At 37.5% G+C, this 21,010-nt stretch overlaps 1 protein-coding gene across 1 annotated transcript in view; it reads right to left on the bottom strand.

Annotated features, from left to right (window-relative positions):
• Window positions 1-14,930, bottom strand: part of OGFRL1 (opioid growth factor receptor like 1) — a 76,941-nt gene extending 62,011 nt beyond the window's left edge. Inside the window, exon 1 of the mRNA XM_062573095.1 lies at window positions 14,870-14,930. Coding sequence (XP_062429079.1) covers window positions 14,870-14,930 — 61 coding nt within the window. The remainder of the gene's footprint in view (window positions 1-14,869) is intronic.
• Between the last annotated feature and the right edge of the window lie 6,080 nt (window positions 14,931-21,010).

The following is a 21,010-nucleotide window of genomic DNA, read 5'->3' as shown; positions in this document are numbered from 1 at the left end:
ATAGAGAGGATTTACTTTTAAAGGAAGAGTGTTGTATCTATACATTAGAAGTTGAACTATATAACTTCTATTAAGAGTTACTGAATTTCTAGGAACAAAGATACTTCACTGATGAAAACAAACAGTCTACAGATGCAGTTAGGAGCATTTGCTTGTTTTAGAGTTTTCACAGAAGAGAATGCCTCTGTTCATAATACCATTATCTTGTACCTCTACACACCTAATGTGTAGCCTGCCATCTGTTTAGAAAGCTTTTCTTCTGTAAGAGAAACTTTGACAACAATATAACCAACAATAGTTACTGATGTGCCTAAGACATCAGAACAAAAGTGTCAAAAGTCTGATGGACTCTAAGCAACAGATACTATTCCTGTAACAATACTGAATCTATTTTAACTTAGATATATCAGTATACTTGGATCCTGCCACCAGAAGGGAAAATGAAAATTTCAGACCTTACATGTGAGCACTTCTATGAATACCAAACAGTCAGCAGTAGAACAAACATATGTAACTGGAGAAAAGTAGTATAGTGGCTTAGAACTGCGTCCAACCAACACTACAGTAAGAAAAATGCTTTCAGGGCATGTATTTTGTGCTTACAGCTTTTTGTCTCTGTCCTATGAGAAACAATTGCCTTTCTTCTTCCCCCTCAACATACCTTCAACTTGCAGTATAAGGGCTAACCAGTCTTAAATCACTGATACTGATCAAAGATCCAAGTCATTCTGAAATAGCATCCTCCTCATAAATAGCAACTGCAAGACACCCAAGGCTAAAATGTACTTAGTTCTGAATTTTAATTATTAAAACTCTGTACTGAAACATTTACATTCTCCATTTCTTAAAGCTACCAATTTCCTTCCATTTATCCAGTGGAAAACCGTATCTTCCTACTGAGAAGGAGAAAAGTTCAGGTCATAAAACACATGTTATTTCCAGTACAAGTTCACAGATCCTTTACAGCAGGGTTCTCAGTGCATAGATAGGGAAGAAAGCTTAGAGAAAAATAAAATCTTTTGACTAAACTGATATTTGCAATTGCTTCCTCCCACGAGTGAAATGCTCAAATCTCTAAGACAACATCATATATGTTTATATAGTATATCTTTGTGATATGAACAAACAAAAGAACAACAAGGCTTCTTTACAAATTTCTTCATACAAGACATGAAATTCTTAAATGCAGATAGTTGCTATGGTGCAAACTGAAGGGAAAAAAGGGGAGATCAGACTTCTTGTTTACAGGTTTCCAATATGCTCCACTTGATCCATCTTGAAATTGAAACCCTTAGCTTCTTGCCTTTAGGCTGTCAGATGGTAGAGGACAAACACAGTGTTAGCAAATTTTATAAAGCTCCCACATGTTCCACATAGCTCTAGAGAGAAACATCCACATGATTAAGATGACTGACTTGAGGGACCCTATAGTTTCAAGAATAGTAAAAGCAATACTAAATCCTGCGACAAGAGACTTCTTCAGGGAATTATATCCCAGGTTATCTTTAAATGCTATTAACACTCCCTGACAACGTAATGTACGAACCTATAGAAGACACACTGTTTTGACATTTTCGGTGAAATCCTGATTCTTCTGAGAGTTTCTTGCACAGTTTTTATCCAGACAAGTATGCTTGGTTATTTTCAAATTCAAGAATAATGAGACAAAGATACTTAAGGCAGGATTTAAACCTGGATAAGATGCCTAAACCAAATAAAGACATACAAATTTCCCTTTTAGTCAATGAAGCCTTCAGAAAGGCTCAGCTCATCCTAAAGCAGACACTCTAGGCATAACTCAGTTACCCAGACATACATATCTGCTGCTATTTTGAATACTCTAGGACATCCCACCTCACTTCCAGCTGCCTCTATGGCAAACCCTGTGGGTTCCAGATTGTATTCATTAGGATTATGCATTTTTTCAAAAAACTTAATGCCATTTAGCATCTCTCAAGTCTAAGCAAGTGAACTAAGTCCCTAAATGCTAGTCATCTGAACAGCAATCTAGACCCCTCTAAGTAACAGTCAATGACTAAATTTTCATCAACTATAGAAACAGCATAGAAACTTGTTGCAGAAGAATAAAACTTAAAATTTGGCATCAAGGATGAACTGAATGCAAGCCTTAGTCTACTGCCAGTTAACAACAAGATAAAATACAGTTACCACAGGGTCTTAGGCTATTCATTATTGGGTTTTGGTGTTAGGTAAGAGGTTTTAATTAATTTTTGCCTATGCAGTCACTTCTTTAGGGTCTAGTCTTCTGGAGAAGCAGATGTGCATAATTTCTTGCCACAAGATTAGACTAGAACCTGTATGCCAAAGTATTCTATATAAGCAGCCTGCGTCAATTTCCTTAGTCAACTTTTCTTTAGTATGGAACAAAAAGCTCAATTGTAGAGAACAGGTTGATTTTCCTATTCAGTCAATGACCTATCTGGTGCTGTCACACTTTTTTTTTTTTTTTTTTTTTTTTTTAAACTGAACATGCAGGGTGGGATAGAAAAAACTAGAGCATCCAGAACAATTACAAGGTTTAGGCATTTAATGATGCAATCTTCCAAAAATAAGTGCCAAGTTTCTGGCACAGACAGAGATGCCTTTAAAGACCTCCAGAGGGAGATGCTGTCTAGTTCTTGGCATCTAAATCCTACATGTACAGTGTATTCAAGAGCATCCATCTTATGCATCATTACTAGCCACACTAGCATTTTGCTATGGTCTGAGGATTCTACTCTCTATCAGGTCAGGGATGCAACACTTAACGTAAAAATCCCCCAGGACCTATGCCAAATCTCAAGTTTCATGCTGGCTTTCTTGCTCTCTCTGCAAGTTCTTCATTTCCCCAGTTTTATTGCTCACCATCATCTGTTGCTCTTTATTCATCTGCTTTCTGGGTTTTTTTTTTCCCTGCTTTCTTCTGTGGGAGAACTTCCCTCATTGTAGTTCTCACCACATGCTTTACCTAGCTATTTTCCATTCTCCTAAAGTTTCTTATCACCACATATACCTGGAAAGCTTGACTAATCGCCTAAATTATCTGTCCCATACTACCAGCAAATACAGCTGAAACAGCTGTTAATCTGTATTTGTGCTACTACTAACACCATAGGAAGTTATTTTTTTAAAAAAGATATTGGATAGTATTAATATAGACTTCTTTCCATTATTCTTTGGCTCTTCCATCTTCTGGGATTTATTTCCCAAACAAGAACACTAAGCGCCTGGCTGTTAATGCAGAAGTCTTTCTGACTGCATTCTGCCTACAGAAATAAAAAAATAAATAAAAAATAAAAAAAAAAATCAAACAAAGGCCAGAATTAGATAGAGCAACTACCAACTTTTAAACACTGGAGGAAGTATTGTCTCATAACTGTAAAGCTTACAAACACGCATGGTTAATGATCATCTGAATGACTCCATTAATGCAGTTATAACCCAGTTCTCACAGCTCAAAGATGAGGGATGGTGTGCAACGAAATCACTCTGCACCGAGCATTTCTACAGCTACACTCATTACACACAGTTCACTCAGTAGTAGGAATATTTAACACAATCACTAGGTTTCCATGGAGAAAGAGCTGAGATCTTGTCTGATTTCATTCCAAATCTACTGAAAACAGAGAAGAGCTTTTGCCAAGGCAATTTTGGCAGGCATTTCCAGCAGCACTCTAGCTTGCCAAATTGCATTTGGATTTTGCTGGAGTTATTTACTTGTTCAGTATGCTCAGAGAAGTAGAAACGTTTGTTGCTGTAGTGAATTTGGCTTACTTTAAAGATCTGGAACACCTAAAAGATGAATCAGAAACAGACTGACTTAGGAATTTCATCTACTAACCCCATCTCATAGTTGGGTTGTATCTTGAAGTGTTAGAGGTAATCTGCTGTTCAGCTACTTCAATTTTGAGACCAGACAAATCTATAAACTCTCAAATGACACTTTTAATGTGTTATTTTTATATGGCCAAGTTCTACTCCTTTCAAAAATACCACCTACCACAAGCCATAAGACAACCTTGAAGATCTTTGTTATCTACATGGAGACATATCTTGAAGGCCTGACTTTCTGAAGACACTGAACATCCAGCCTTATTAAAAAAAATAAAGTTATGCCCCTTTAAGATGCCTTTAGCTGAAGTCTGATCTCTTGAAAATGTTGTACCCACAGGTTAGTGCTCTGTTTCCACCCTGTCACTCAGGAACGCAAGAATGCTTTTGATCAGATGCTTCAGGGGTGCAGAGGTGACAATTTTTGCCTGACAGAACAATGAACAACTCAAAACTGAGTGAAAAAAAATCAACATATTCAAAAAAGTATTGTCCGTAATGCTCGTTTTTGAAGTTTTTAGGACTGCTTCTTCCATGTTTGCCCATTTCATACTGCAGTGTGATGCATTCACATCTGCATTACACCTTCCTAGTATTTAATTCATCTACAGTTTGACAAGAATGCCCCTGCTTTCTCTAGATCAAAATCAACTATTAAAAAAAGTTAATCAAGAGAAGGTAAAGAATGGATGCCTATACCACTCTGCTCTGAGGATGATTTACATCAATCATCAACTACTGGATGATTCTCCATTCACAGTTACAGTTTTGCACCTGCTTGACAATTTTTAATCTATCTGATGCATGGTATCTAGACTTCTTCAATTTCGTTTTTTTAATTCAAAATGTTTGAATTAAGTCAAGTATCTTGAAATATACCCTGAAGGCAAGTATTTAAGAGACTACTAGTCAAGGTGACCTAAAACAAATAAAAAAGTAACACAGCTGATGAGTTCCATCTCCTAGTTTTTCACAAGGATTTACTTTATTTACCTGCTTTGATCCAAGTCCTACTTCAATACTTCCGTCCAAAACTGATGTCAGACTGACAGACTATAAGCAGTTGTACATCTACTCACTCAGTTAAGCACTGGCACAAATCAGTTTCAATCTGTAATCTAAAAATAAAACAGGAGTACGCCAGATTAACAGTCCAGAGCATTTCTCATGCTGCTATTCTCAAACTTCTTGACACGTTATTTATCTAATTTATGTTGTATTTTAATAGTTGTTATTAAACATTCTCCTTGCTTGTTAAAAATTGAAAGAATCATCATTTACGCATGACTAAAACACAGCTTTTTGACCACATACCTGACAAATCAAGCACTTTTATCTTTCTGCACTGCTGTATTACTTCTAGCTGGTCACAGAGCACTACCATTAAAACATTTTTTGTTTTTAAACAAAGTCTTTCTTTCAGAAACTGTCCAGCCATCCTTCCTCCCTTCATGTCATTTTCTTACTAATACATTATACACTATACATTGCTTCATTATCTGCTAATTTATTCATGGAATAAAAGCTGGCAGCCATCTATTTAGGAATTTCTGGTGGTAGGAGGAAGGGTGGGGGGAAAAAAAAAGAGTATTTTTAATAGCTGTTTCCACCTCTATTCTCAGCCATTTTATCTTTGATATCTCTCTTGGTTGTGGATTCTTTGACAATGAGTAAGACTTTTGCAAGCTATTACAAAGTGCTCTTTCAGTTAATTTTCCATCTTTCAGCTCGTGTGTTTTAAGGCCTTGTGAAATTTCCTCCTTTAAGAGCAAAAAACTGGATTCATCTGACCGGATATAAACTTCTAAAAGTAGAATACCCTCATCTGAGTTAGTTATACTAGACTGACTTTAAAGATGCAGGAGATGCATTACAACTGAGGACAATTCATCTCATCCCCAAATACATACCTAAAATAAATCAGATGAGTTGTCCTACAAAACCCCTCTCCTGCTTTGTTCAGGTGAGCCTAACATGAACCAGCTTAGATTTACTTGTCTGTATTACAGCTGTAAGAAGTTCGGCAATATGAATCCTATCTCATAGGTATTTCCTACTGATTTTCATGAACAATTGGATCCTTGGAAAATACTCAAAAATTAAAATTACATACGGCAGGACAGAAAAAAACCCCACATTTCCAATGTTTTTCAGATTCAGACAACACCATATTTCCTTACAGAATGTTAATTCCTGTTTGTTTCTTTATGAAGAAGTTTAATTGCTCAGAATTCAAGAAAGCCTTCTTACTTGTCAAGGACAGCAAATGCTTTTTCAGTTTCAAAAAGCAGTTAACTAGCACTCCTGGGTTACTTAGCCAATTCACAAACACATGTATTCTTGTGATATTCCCAGTGGCTGCTGTATTGCTTCCAGAGCCACCTCTGGTCAGAAATCCGTGCATCCGCAATGTCACAGTGCTGGGCCTAATCTAACAAGCAAAACATACACAGCTATTTCAAATGGGTCTGATCCATTAGTTTCAAGCGCTTAGCTAGATATCAAATGGGTCTGGCCTATTTGCAATACCTGGAAGGTGCTGCACATAGAAACTGTCTCTAAGAAGAACTAGGGAAGGTTTAGCATGGCTTATCAGACAGGACATTTGCTGCAGAGCCATTTGGGTGTTGCTTCATTCTTCTACCCATTGCTCTTAGTTTAGGGAGCAATATATTTTACACAGCAAGTCTAGGACCTGAACTAGCTTTCTGTGCTAATGCAGCAGTTAACATTCATGTTACCTAGGTTTCTTTCCCTACTCCTCTAAACAGAGTTTGCTATACCTTCATGCTCTATCTTGCTTTCACTGGTTTTCTTACATTTCTTGCATCAGAATCTCATGTTTTAATCATTGGCTGAGTGTCTTGAACACTCCTAATGATATGAAAGACTAAAAAAAAAAAAAAATAACAGGTACAGTTTCAAGGAGATAATAGATACCGTTGCAAATGTTTTAAGTAGGCTTTCAGTTATTTTGCTACTGTTTATTTTAAGCTGTTAAAAATCCCTCCATATGTTTTGAAAACATTTCAGGATGTTGATGAAGAGCATTTATAGTTATAGAATTAATCACTGCTACAAATCTCAAAATCATATCAGATATGCATAGAGGCTTTAAAATTACATAACTTTCAACAATCAAAACAGAGGGACTTCATAGTTCATTCTAGTCTCTGCATTACATTGCTGGGACACTAGTAAGATCTTTAAAGGAACAGTAGCATTCTGTTCTTCATGTAAATAGATTAGATATGCAGTTGCCTTTTTTAAAAAAAAACAGTAAATTTCAAGCAAGAGCTTTAGATGAGCTTGTATATAGAATAATGTAATATAAAAAAGAAATAGCTAAGTGCTTGAAACTAAGTTTATTAATAATTCTAGAATACAAGCCCCACTTACTCAGCACACTAATCCAGGCAACTGATACACAACCTCCTTTGCCTCTTTCTTCCCCTTTGTCCTGATATATATTATCTCTGGTTTTGCTGCCAAGTCTGTGTGCGTGTGCATCCATATCTTTTTTTTAAACAATTGCTTTCACCATTCTGCATAGTATCAAGCAGACACCTTCTCCAGGAATGGCAGCACACATTAGAAACATAGCTATCAACTCAGCAAAATCAACACTGCAAGAAGAAAATATTAATCCCATTCTCAAAGTGCACAGAAAGTGAAGAGGGCAAGGGGTGGTGGTGGTGGGGGGGGGCGAAGTACTGTAAAAAGTCTTGTAAGAAAGTATCTAACAACCTGTAGCCTTCAAGAAGAGTGCACAAATTCTTCCCAAGCATACACTGCATTGAAGTAATTACAAAGGTTGTTGACTGATTTTTAATTTCTTCACAAATAAAAGAATAAGTTCAAGTGAGTAATGCAGAAGAGCACTATAGGCCAATTGGATGTGGGAGTTTATATATACACCATGTTGGCCTTGAAAACAAAAGACAGGTGTTTTAAGTTGCATCTAATGAAGAACAGTGAGTCAATGGAGGAAGAAAAAGGGATGAAGGATTTAGTCAAGGCAAAGAGACACAAAAGATCTCTACACAGCATTCTAGAAAGCAAAATGCTATTTTATTTTGCCCTTGAGACAAAAATAAAAAGTAGAGTAATGAGGAGAAAGTGGCTCAGAATTCCACTGGGCAGACACTGAAGGAGCAACCATTGACTGAAACACACTAAGACACCCAGGAGGAAACTGCAAAAAAACTCCTGGCAAAATCCTTCCCTTCCACTACTATTCTTGCCTTGCTAGATAGAAGCTCTGGAATCTGTTTGCTTTCTCTGCAGTATCACTGAAGATGCACATTTAATCATGGGGAAGGGAGAAGAAACAAAAGGGAAAGAAAATCTTTAGCAATGCTCTAGATAGAAGATTGCTCAAAATATCTCAGGTTTGCTCACAAGAAAGACTAAATGCCAATGACAGGAAGGTTGAGTCTGCTCAGAATGTTGGTTATGCATATTAAATCAAGAGAAGTATTGTTAAATAAAAGAAGCTACATATACATCCACAGCTAAAATAATGCCTCAAGTCATTATGTGGAAAAACACTATGTCACTGCATAGCACGTGGCTTCCTTTTCATATCCTTTCTCCATTTGTTTCATGTTGACTCTTTGAAGCTTTAGGGAAAAAAACAGAATAGTCTGCATGAAGTTTTATTATCTATCAGTACAAAGCAGGAATGATTGCACGCATCTCAGTCTACAAATTGTTGCTTAAGGGAAAAAAGTTACATGCCCAGTTCAACTCACAACAGTCTTACTTCCAAGTTGAAATTGGTTAAAGAACTACAGGATTAGTTCATCCTCTCTCACTATATCTTTAAACAAAACAAACACTGAACACTAATGTATGCTGTTTCTCATATCATTAACAATGAAAACTCCCTAAAAAGTGGTATTAAACACTGTCACTTCTCAACCAAAGAGTTAAAGTACGTATCTGAACAATTTATGTTTTTGAGTGTGGCTTGAGCAGGAACAGCAGTTCTGTACTGAAAGCTTTCCATTCACATCATCAACTGTATTCTCTTCATAACAAGTGCATACGTAGGCAGATGAATTGTGCCTTTTCCAACAGCTGTCCTGCCATTTTAAAGATAATTTCCATAAACAACACACATGGGTAAGTAGTGTTGGTTAATTTTCCCTCTTCCTTCGCTCCTTCCTCACAAACATATAGAACTTATGTGGAATAAAAACCAGAACTCCTTATTTAAGTTTAACTTTTAACAAGTTTTAGTAGGAAAGCAGCTTTTTTAAGAATGTAGCCAACATTTCAATAAAGGGGTGAAGACAGCCTGACTTCAGATACCCAGATCTGGAATCAGGTCCTGAAAGCAAATCCTAATTAAGAACTACTTGAGACAGAGTTCAAGGTGAGATAGTAACCTCAACAAGTACCAGGTAAAACAGTGTACAATAGTATTTAGGATAACACAAAGTTTGCAGCCTGCCTCCACTGTAGAGCAATGGTCCATAAATGTTGTCTAATATTCTTCTAGAGTTTAGCATAAGCAAGTTTTAAGTGGTGGCTGGCAGAAGAGCAGATTACTTGTCTGTAGCTGTTTTTCTGAAAGAAAACTCTTTGTGTGCATGTAATGAGATTATAGGTTCAAGAAAACAGTCCCAACATACTACTACATTTTCAAAGAGGAAACATGCTGAACTTTGAGACAGTACGTAATTCAGGAAGAAGAGTAATAGAATGGGTATTGCAAGAATTTCCTGCCAAAGAACAAATATTATCAATATGTAGATCTTCACAGGAGGTACTTAATGCTTTTGATATTAAATACTTTGCCTATGCAAGTTCTCTCCTATTGCTCAATCCTCTTCTTCAAATATATAGTGAAGCTTTCCAGATGAGGACACTATGTTAAGAATCCTCTGCCTAGATAGTATTTCTCAAGTGGGTCTAACTTTCATGAACTTCACTACAAGATCACTTAGAAAAATCTCTGGGTTGTTAGTAAGGCTAGTTTTAAGCCTCGGAAGGTTGCAAAAGCATCCACCTAAAACCTGTTATTATACATGCTGAACTACATATCTCTAACCTTGTCCCACTTTGTCAGCAGTAACATCCCCCTTTATCATTCACAACTGTAAGACTATAGCTTGACTGTTGTCTTGAACTCCCATTTGTCATATAGATATGCAAGGAAAATTGCTGTTACTTCTACAGTGTGTGCAAGTCTCAATCCTGACGTCCATCTTGACCGTTGAACCCAGTCGGTATGTTGCCACGTTACCTCTAGGCAAAATGTTGCATTCATATTGGCTCTTTTTCCGTATTACCTCTGCTGCACTTACACCAAAACAAAACCATACACATACATCCTAAGTTTCAGCAATTCCTTTCCTAACTTCAAATGCACACACCATCCTACCAAACCATCTTCTTTCAAAGTATTTATAGCTTACAACCAACTGCTTAATTGGGTATCTTTTCTCTCTTCCTCCATTTAAATTAAGCAAATAACTCAAAGATACCTACACAAACAAGCAGCTACTCTGTATAATCATGCCTTAAGCCTCACCTCTTATCCCCATGGTTTTTCACTCACTCTTCCCATTTGTTCCTTGCCCACACTATCTGGATTCCACTTTGATAACTGAATTAGTCTTGAATTAGATTGTAATCCCTTGGTGGAAGGGCTCATACCTTACTACATACAGCAAAGCGTGCAAGATGATGTACACTGCTAATCCTAGCAGGATTTAAGCACTTCAAGCACTGTTGAAATATAATATAATCTGAGTCTATGGCAAACCAACAAATCCACACTAAAAGCTATTTGCAAAGCATGGATTAATAAGGTTTTGTCAAATATACAGCATTCTTTCCAAACTGTGCAGATACAGCTCTAAGTAAGCATGTCAATAATATTTTTGAGAATCTTGACCAGGATATAGCTCCTTTAAAAAAACAACAAAAACAAGCAGGTCAGAACCTTCAGAGAGTCTTAGATTATATCCTATGAAAGGTAAATGAATTTATTAATGTTTAGGATATGCCCCTTCATATTTTTACATGAATATGCACATATATTTGAGAAAGAAGAATACTGGCAACAAGAAAAAAAGTTAACAAAAAAGTTAGCTAAAACCTTGCCGCTCTTTTGGACGACGGCAGTCATCATTAAATAAGACAGCTAATACCATTCCAGTCACAAACTATTCTCCGCAGCTAAAATCCTGGGGTCATATTTAAATACAAGGGTCTGCCCATATGTAAAAGTAAATGGCAGGACTGGAGTCTTAAAATTGTCTCAACTGACTTCTAGAAAAGTATGAATCAGCTTTCAGCACTTCCTTCTTTTTTCAAGGGGAGGAGGAAAGGAGAAGAATGAAAGGAAAAGGAATGAGGGGGGAGGATCATCAGAATTTCAAATGACTGAGACGCTATGATATATGTCAGACATGAGCCAAATCAAATGGTATCTCCCTGTCCTCCCCATCATTTTGCAGTCTTAGCCCTTTCCAGGAAAAGTTATTTTTGTAATTTTTTCCACAGTTGCTATAATTAGTGTATTCCTAGTTTCAAAAAATCCTGTAAGTGATTGCTTCCTACAAGGCTTAGGATTTCAAATTCTAGATGAACTATTAAAGAGATTTTAAATGTGCATACTTGCCTTGTAAAAAGTTTAGTGGAGCCTAGTAACTGAGCTAAGCAATATGCACAGCAAAGCAAGCTGTATGGAAACTTAAAAATTAAGTCTTTAAGTTTGCAGTTAAAAATAAAACCCCTAATTTATTCTATTTTTGCTTTCTATTCAGTTTTTAGTATTTCAGTTTCTACCAATAACTGAGCTACTTCCAGATATTCAGACACAGACATCACAAGAATGATTAAGTACTAAGTAGAAAGGTTTGGCCTGAATTTGTATGTCTGTGACAAACCAAATAGAATAGAAGTTTTAAACAGACAACTATGCTTTAGGTGTCAAACATTTCTTGACGTCTGTGGCAGTTGGCAGCTGCAAACATCCGACTGAAAGCCCCATCTGCTGCTTCACAGCTTCCAGTCGAGGATGTTTACAGTCGCTCACTGTCAACAGCAATACACATTCCTCAGCTGTTTACTTTATATTATTAACATGCAGAGGCCTCCAAGCAGGTTAGTTAAGAACGCTACAACTTCTTTTCTGCTGTTGTGTTGCTACATGCAGATGTTTTGCATGGCTGCTTTTACAAGCATTTACAAATGAAGTAAAATAAAACTTCCAGAGGAATATTTTCAAACAGCCAGGCACATTCACTATTCAAGTATTACATCTACAGAATTATGTAGCTAATTCTTACCAGATGTAAAATAAAAGTAAATTTTATGAAAAAAAAAGCAATTTGCTTCCACTATTATAATCTGTTCTGGTCTCCAAGACACTAGAGCAATCCTGTCATGTTTATGATGCAAACTGCACTACTATACAGCTGAGTAGGCCAACTTATCAGCAACATGACTAAAGATAGCAGCAGGCACTAAAATAGAACTAAACTCACTCTAAGAATATTTCCATGTAGTGTCCAGGATGGCTCTCTTCCCTTCCGAAAAATGGATGTGAGGGAATTGTGATATTAGAAGTTAGTTTATGCAATGTTTGCTTCCTAATAAAACTGGGGGTGGGGGGGGAATGGAGATTGTGGGCAAAAGGGAAGAATTCCAGTATCAAGCTCTGCGAAGGCTTCAATAAAGTTCAAACTTGTTATAAAAGGTTTTAAAAATTATTTGCGGTAATCAGTTGCTGCCACATTTTACGCAGTTCAAAGAATGGCATTTCTCAAACAAAAACCTAAAAAGATTTGGCATAATAATGTCCCAGTTGTACAGTTCTTCTGTACAACTATGTCGTTTGTTTTTCACTGCATCTCCAGTTTCCTTATTAAGTTAATGATGGGTAAAATTAATCACGCAACTATTTTCTGAAGTCAGATGAAACCACAGTATGTATGCAGAATGATTATATCACTCTAATTAGAAAGTTTCCTTGAAACTTTCTTGCCCTGAAATGAAATTACCACATTGTAAACTCACTAGGTTATGAAAAAGATTATAGTTGTTTGAAACACAGAAGCTTGTGGCATATTTACTCAAACCGATAAGTGTGAAGGATCTCTATAAATCACTTTCAAAACTCAGGGTTATATTTTCTATACTAAGGTTAAGAAAATTAATCTTTTAGGCAGCAGGTGAAAACAAGCAGAATTATGTTGGGGCCTTTCCCTTTATTCAATACCAACTTTGAGCTATTAAAGCTTCCTAGGAAACCACACTTTCTCAATGGGTCAAGTCACTAAGGAAACAAAGCAAACTTTATCAGTGCTGTGCAACTCCACATTCCAGGGATTCTTAGCACTTGGCATCTATATACCACTCCAAACCCATGAGATTGACTCTCCCTCTACTTAGCAGAGCCACTAAGACATGCTATGAAATTCTCAGTAAGGTGCCCAACTTCCCTAAGTGAAAATATAAGGAGATACTTATATCCCTGTGTGAGATCTATCCAGACAAAAGGGTAAGGAAATATATTCCCTATATTAACACTTCTGAAAAAAGAAAAGAAATGTGCCTACTCCAACAAGTTCCGTCTTGTATATCATAAGCCAGTTAGGAAAAACATGAATAATCAATACACAAGATAATCAATTAAGTTTGCGAAAAAAATAGATATAACTTGTCACAAAACAGAGATTAGCCTTTCATTTGTAAATGTATCACCCTAATATCCGAAACTTTAAAAGAGGGGAAAAGTAGAGTGACTACAAAATCCTATTAGTTTGAATTAATTAGGTGAAGGATACTATGTCAGCAACAATGTGCAATTTCACTTCACGTATGGCTTCCTTTCAGCTTTTAAAAGACATCAAACAGATTATATCTGTACGAAAGTCAAGGCAAGGTCAGTCTAAAACTGTGAGGCATGTTATCACATGGTACAGAGTGGTAGGCAAAAGAATGTAATCACTTATCTTTATTGTACTATATTTTAATTTATATAGTGTTCTTATAGAAAAGTTTAGGTAGAAAGTATATGAGATTCAAATATCAAGTAATAGGATTTGATTGATACTGATCTTGATAAAGTTTTTAAAAAATATAGGTTAGGAATAGGAATAATCATTCCAACAGGCTAGCACACTCTTTTCAGCATCTTCATGAATTTATACTTTACATTACAGAGCAGAAAGGGGCAAACCAGTGGTGCTTAACTTTTCAGTTAACAAATTTGATCATTTTTCTCTCACCCTCCTAAAATCTCCAAATAAGATTAAATGAATTACTGGTAAAGGTTGTACCCCTTTAAGTACAGATAGAATTCAAAGACAATTGTAAAACTATAGTGCCTCTACTTTTTCCATCGCTTTCCATATAGATTAGGTGATCTGCAAACTCAGACAAGCAAATTAGTTTTTAACCGTATTAGAGTAACATTGAAATACCAAGAGATAGAAATGCAAGTCAAAATCCTTACAAAACTGAGACTCATTGAAAATTGTTTCTTAACTTGCTTTGTATTATACCTTTTGTAATTTGCCTGTCAAAAGCCTTGCTTAAAATCATTATTAAATATGGAAAAAGCTATTCCTCCTCTTCCTATCACTGACAGCACAGGAAGATTAAGCACACATTACATATACGAACTCAAGTTCACAGCTGTTATGATACAGAATGAGTATCTCCAACTGTTGCTGATGAATCCACTTCCAACTGCATTTGAGCTCATTAAGAACTGCCTTAAGAGGCAACCTCCCCCTGCACCGAGCAATGTGAAGGCAGTTGCAGACAAGCAATTGAAATTACACACAAAATGAAATATAAAGCATTCATTTTGACATCTCATTTCACAATTAAAGTTTGGAAAAAGCACAAACAAGTGCATTTTCTTGGCCTCTTTGCCAGCAGTATAATAATTTTCAGCTTTTAATGCAGCTTATCTAGGTGAATGAATACTACTGTGCATTACGAGTCTTAAAAAACAGACATCTCGGAAAAAACATGCCTGGAAAAGGAAGGAAAACTTACTTCTTATTACCAGTCCGTTCTACTTCAGTTCGATTTATGCAAGATACCCACACATCCGGGGAGAGCGGCATTCCTCAGCCACTGGCAGACTGCTCCTCAAGTTTCCAGGAATCTGTATCGCACATATTAACAAATTATTGTAATTCCAGAAGTTTGGTATTTCAGATTACACAGTTCTCATTATTAAGACTGTCTGAAATCAGCCAGACAGTTTTTAACAATCATTATCAAAACCATGTCCTTTGCTGCCAGAGTCATTTAAAATTTAGAATGCACTTTGAAGTGACACATTACTGTTCAGTGCAGCCATCTCCCAGTTAGTGGAGATAAACGTTAACCGCTTAAATAGCACAAGTATTGAGAACCTACAATGAAGCTGTTAAATTTTGGACTAGAGACAGGTGTAACAACTTTCTTCTCTTAGGAGCTATGTAGACTTACAAATCATGCAACCAAAAACAACCATATAATAAATCTGACACTGAGCACCACTTCAGGAAAGCAGAATCCCCAGACTCCTCCTAGTTATATCCTGTCTTTAAGACATGGAGAAGGAATTCATTCTACCATTCTTTTACAGAGCAAAAGAAACAGAGAAACCCTTTGCAGATGGATGGATGAACACACAAGATAGAAAAAAGATCAATAGGCAAAAAGCAGAAAGAAAGATTCAGAAGAGAAGAGCATGAAAAGAACACAGTAAGGAAAACTAAAATAAAACAAACAATAAAAGGAAAAGGACATACACTTGATAATTCTGAAATCTCTATCAGGAGCATAAAACAAAAGCACAAGAAATGTAGTAAGTAGGACTTATTAACTGAAATGCCTATGCTCGAAATATGTCACAGAATGGGTGAGGTTGGAAGGGACCTCTGGAGATCATCTAGCCCAACCTTCCTGCTCAAGCAGGGTCACACAGAGCACGTTAGACAGGATCGCATCCACGAGGGTTTTGAATATCTGCAAAGAAGGAGACTCCACTTCATTGATTCGCACTTCTTACACCTTTTGTTGTCTATTCACCAGCTCCAACAACAACAGTAAATGAGGTGGGGAAATCGGCAATATTGCACTTTGCTATCAAATCAGTGGACAGTATACAATTGTTTATTACTTTACATTTCAGTGTCATGGCAGCATCACTGGGAAACCTACAAGCCTTCACCACTTAAGCTGAACCACCCTTTTATGTCACCTGGCAAAAGCGAATGATACTGAAGTTGTTTAGAGCATTAATCTATTCATTGGCAGACACAGGTGCCAGTTACTGCTCCATCACAGAGTACGTGACCTGCCCGAAGTTATGCATAAGCACACATCTCCGTTTCCCACACAGAACATTAAGGTAGTGTTTTTCTGTTTTAGAGAAATATTACAGGGATAAATAAAGACTGTGTAATCATCAACACAAACTGAAGAGCCTGTTTTAGACAAGAAAACAGCCCCCAACAGCAACAATCTCCTTGCATGATTATTTAGGAGATGCAGTACCTGAAAGTGAGCAACATACAGCTTCCCAAGTTCAGCAAGCAAATTTTATTTAGGTTTAACAGAGTGAATAAAGTATCTCTACCACACAACTTATTCAGCCTCATCACTCATTCAAAGAGGCAAGACAAGCATGCAACAGAAAGTGAGCACTGCCACAAGGATAACAAGCCTCCTACACTTGGGACATGCTACCACAGCAGATGGTCGTCGTCAGAGAACTCTGTACTTAGAAGTGAGTGTATGTCTGAGCTGACCAGAAGAATCTTCGAACATAAGCCTCTGCCCTAGCACCCCCCAAGAATTTTCAGGACACTTCTGTCCTGTTTTCCTGAAAGCTCATATATCTCATGCTTCTTATGTGCAGGACATATAATTTTATCTCAAGTCATATCCCTTGGGAATGTATTTTATATCCTGCTCTAGTCCTGGAAAAAAGGCAGCAATTTTAGCTCTGATCCTTGTGTTGGTTTAGTGACCCAACATATCACATGCTAAAAGTTTACACTTTTAGTTTTAATTTCAAGATCTGCTTTATCCCCAAAATCTGATCACACAATCAGTTAGGGAATTAGCTTTGATTGCCCACAGCCAGAACACAGCATAAAGCTGAACTGGACAGAAGAGGAGGGAAATACAGGAAAGGCCAATTTTCCTATCACTACTTCTTTTCCACAAAGCTCAAATGTACAATTAGGACCTAAAGACTCCCAAAATTATTAGCACAATCACAATATTTGTCCTTCATCTCAATACATCAAAGTTAACAAAAACTCTGCCTGTAAGACAATTATTTACTACATGGTGATCTCTACGTGCTATGTAATGAATCACACAAGCTCTGTACTCTGAGGAAGAGCCTCCAAGGTTTCAGCTTACATTTTCTTTAACTATGAAGTTGTACAATGCACCGATTACTCTTTCACCTCAAAAGGTATTTAACATTCCCAGAAATTTGTTTTAGATGCAAGATAAGCAACACATCCACTAGAATGTGCAGAAAGCAACTTTAACAGCAGCATGTGCTAAAGTCATTTAGACAAGGGTTGTTTATTCAGAGCAGTATGCAAGTAAAACACGACAACACTGATATCCTTAAAGAACAAAATTAGAGTTCATGCACAGCAAATGCATTATCTTTTGCACATGCACAGACCAGATGCATTAAGTCTACTCGAGTCCAGTTCTTCACTTATTTCCAAGAGCTTCCACTTTCTGGGGTATGACCAAGCTTACGGCATGAGGGAATATAATAGGGGTGAACATCACCTTAAAGGTAGTTATATAATTGCTTGTTCCCACAGTTTGCAATTAAATACTATAACCTATTGGATAAAAATGCTGGCATCATACTGACAGGGTCACAGAGCTGAACTCCAGTTAATGTTACACCTTTGAATATCACTTAACGTGTAATCTCAGTGTGAAAAGTGCTCTCCTACCCCTTTTCCAGAAACAGAAGAATGGAATAATCTGCGCACTGAAAAAATATTCACTAAATTAAGCCACAAACAAGTCAGTCATATGAAGAGATCAGAATGCATTGAACTTTTAAGAAAGTGGACTGGGTTAACAAGCATAAATGATCTAGTTAAGCTATCGTGAAAGGACCAGCCTGCTCAGGAAAATGCTACGCAGACATTAACTTCAGCACCCCCATGCTGAAGGTCACATAAACTAGAAAGCCATTTCAGTGGAAAAGTGAAGAGATCCCCACCTGGAACGGTGAACACTGGGACCATTCAAATCATTTTTGAAAGACCAGGAATTGGGACTCAGGTGGGAGTAGAAAGAGGGCACAAAGAAAGAAACATTGCTGTTAACTTCAGGCATTCGGAACTTAAAATGATCCTCCTTTTTCCTCACACCGAAAAACCTAAATATATATCACAAACAACTATTCTATTTTTTCCCTGTGCAAAGTAAACAAGTGGTGTAACTGTTCTGTTTTTGATAAGCAGAAATAATTGCTCAAAGTTATAGAAGGGAACTAGGAAGGGGGACAGGACACCTATGAAACAGTTTTGTCTCCAAAACTTTTCTGGTATTAGTTAGCAAAAAGAAAAAAAAATAAAACAAACTAAAACAACCCAGTGAATAAATTTAACTTTGCAGTCAGCTAAAAATTAACACAATTAGGTCATATCTTGACAGCTCAAAAAAGTCTCAGTTGTTTAAACTCACAGGACATTTGTAATCCAGCATACAAAAGCTTTAATTTAGAATGCTTATCATGGGAAGAAACACTGAAGCAACACCAGAACATATTTTTCAAATTTATTAATACCTAATACCCTTTGGATTATGTCAAGCATGTCACATTAGAATCACAGAATCAGTAAGGTTGGAAGGGACCTCTGGAGATCATCTAGTCCAACCTCCCTGCTCAGCAGGGTCACCCAGACCATGTTAGACAGGGTTGCATCCAGGCGGGCCTTGAAGATCTCCAGAGAAGGAGACTCCACAACCTCTCTGGGCAACCTGTGCCAGTGCTCCGTCACTCTCACAGGGAAGAAATTCCCCCTCACGGCCAGGCGGAACTTCCTGTGCTTCAATTTCTGCCCATTGCCTCTTGTCCTGTCACACGGGACAACTGAAAGGAGTTTGTCCCCGTCCCCTTGACACCCTCCCTTCAGGTACTTATACACATTGAGAAGATCCCCCCTCAGTCTTCTCTTCCCCAGGCTGAAGAGGCCCAGCTCTCGCAGCCGTTCCTCATAGGGCAGATGCTCCAGCCCTCTGATCATCCTCGTAGCCCTATGCTGGACTCTCTCCAGTCTCTTTTGTCGTGGGGAGGCCAGAACTGGGCACAGTACTCGAGATGAGGCCTCCCCAGGGCTGAGTAGAGGGGCAGGATCACCTCCCTCGACCTGCTGGCAACACTCTTCCTAATGCACCCCAGGAGACCATTGGCTTTCTTGGCCACAAGGGCACATTGCTGGCTCATGGGTGGCTTGGTCTCACCTTGACCACTGAGTACATTAAAATACAACTAAATCTACCTATGCTTGCACTCTTAACTCATGCAGCTTTTAAATTTCAGGGGGTTAAAGAGGAAATGCATCTGGACCAACACTAATCAGAACCACACAATCTTCCTGTTTTACTCAACATGAAATCTCACAAGCAAAAGTAGTCTTAGAAAATGATGTAAAACTTGCTTTATGCACACCTACACTAAAAAGACTGGAGGGAACCCTTCTTTGCTCTTGATCTTCGCAAAATATACTTGCTGTGGCAGGATCCTTTATTATAAAAGCTACATTTATTCAGTACAAGTTCCCAGTGCAAAGGCTTATAAGGCAGGCTGATGGATTAATAAGAAGAAATTGAGAATGAGCTTTCCCTATTTCTATTAATTTATGGCCTGATGCTACATTCCTTTCATGCAATGCAATAATCTCCAGCGAATGACTTCACATTATCATCCTCAGAATAATCTAGGAACGCAGATACAAAGAACATCAACCGTCACCTTCATAAGTCTCCCCCTCTCAGCCTTCAAGGGTTTAGGTGCCTGACAGAGTTTTAGATAGAAATAAAATGTCCCTGTTCAGCTGCTATATAACCTTGTAGGTGCCTACTGCTCTCAAAGCACATAGATTTCTGCCAGTGGGTGTGTGTATAAACATTGAAGTCTTCACAACAACTGCTTGAATCAGTAATTCACATCCAAACCTCCATGAGGTTCTCAAATCCTTTCTCTGACCCCCACAACTGCTGAAATGCAGAGTACTTTTCAAAGTGCAACTTCAAAGTCCTGACTTCATTGTCAGGACTTGGAGAGATGTAGTGGCAGCGTAGGAAACCTTTTTGTCCCATACCTCAAAACTAGGATGTGAGATGTTCAGGTTTAAATTCCCACTTTTTTTTTTTTTTTAATCTCCAACTATGAGCTAGAGTTTGACTCTTCCTTACCCTAGATGACCGCCTATACCCTTCAGGTGATCCTATGCTTTGCCCAGCAATTTCAACAGGAGAGGCTCATCCCAGGAATTCCTGCTATCAACAACTTCAAATTGCTCCTCTAAATCAGGAAGATGACTTTAAAAAGGAACTTTGGTTTAAGTGGACTAGGCTGTAAACTTCTGGCTTTCATTGAATAGATCTATGTGTGTGTGTGTTTTTTTATGGGAAATGCCTCCTTAGGCCTCTAATTCTAGGAAAGTATTTGCAATTGCAAATAACATGAATGCATAAACACCTTCATCCAGTGAAGATCAAAGACCTAAACCTCTGTGAAAGCTGACCTGCAGGTCACATCTCTCAGCATTTCCTGCTGGTCAGTTTAGGTCTTCTATTCAATGATTTCAGAGTTGGCCATTTTTTAACCTTTCCCTATATATCATATAGTTGTAGCAGGTGCCTAACTATGGGCTACTGGGCATCAGACCACCTGGAAATCAGGCATCTGCACACTGAAGCCTGTAAACTACTTGGGTTTTTTGCCATCTTCTTCTGTCAACTGTACACAAAGTAGAGACATGCTGCTATATTTATTTTGACTCAGCTTTCTAAAGATGCAGTGAAATTATCGCATGCAACGCTTTATTCATCATACTAAAACAAAAAAAAAAAAACTCTATTACGACAAGATCTCTCTTTAGTATTCAAAGTATTTGCATGTTGGTAGACACAGCATCCATGAAAAAGCTCCCAA

The sequence above is a fragment of the Rhea pennata genome, chromosome 3 (assembly GCF_028389875.1).
Source record: "Rhea pennata isolate bPtePen1 chromosome 3, bPtePen1.pri, whole genome shotgun sequence".
NCBI classification, from domain to species: Eukaryota; Metazoa; Chordata; class Aves; order Rheiformes; family Rheidae; genus Rhea; species Rhea pennata.
This window is presented reverse-complemented; position numbering and strand designations above follow the sequence as displayed.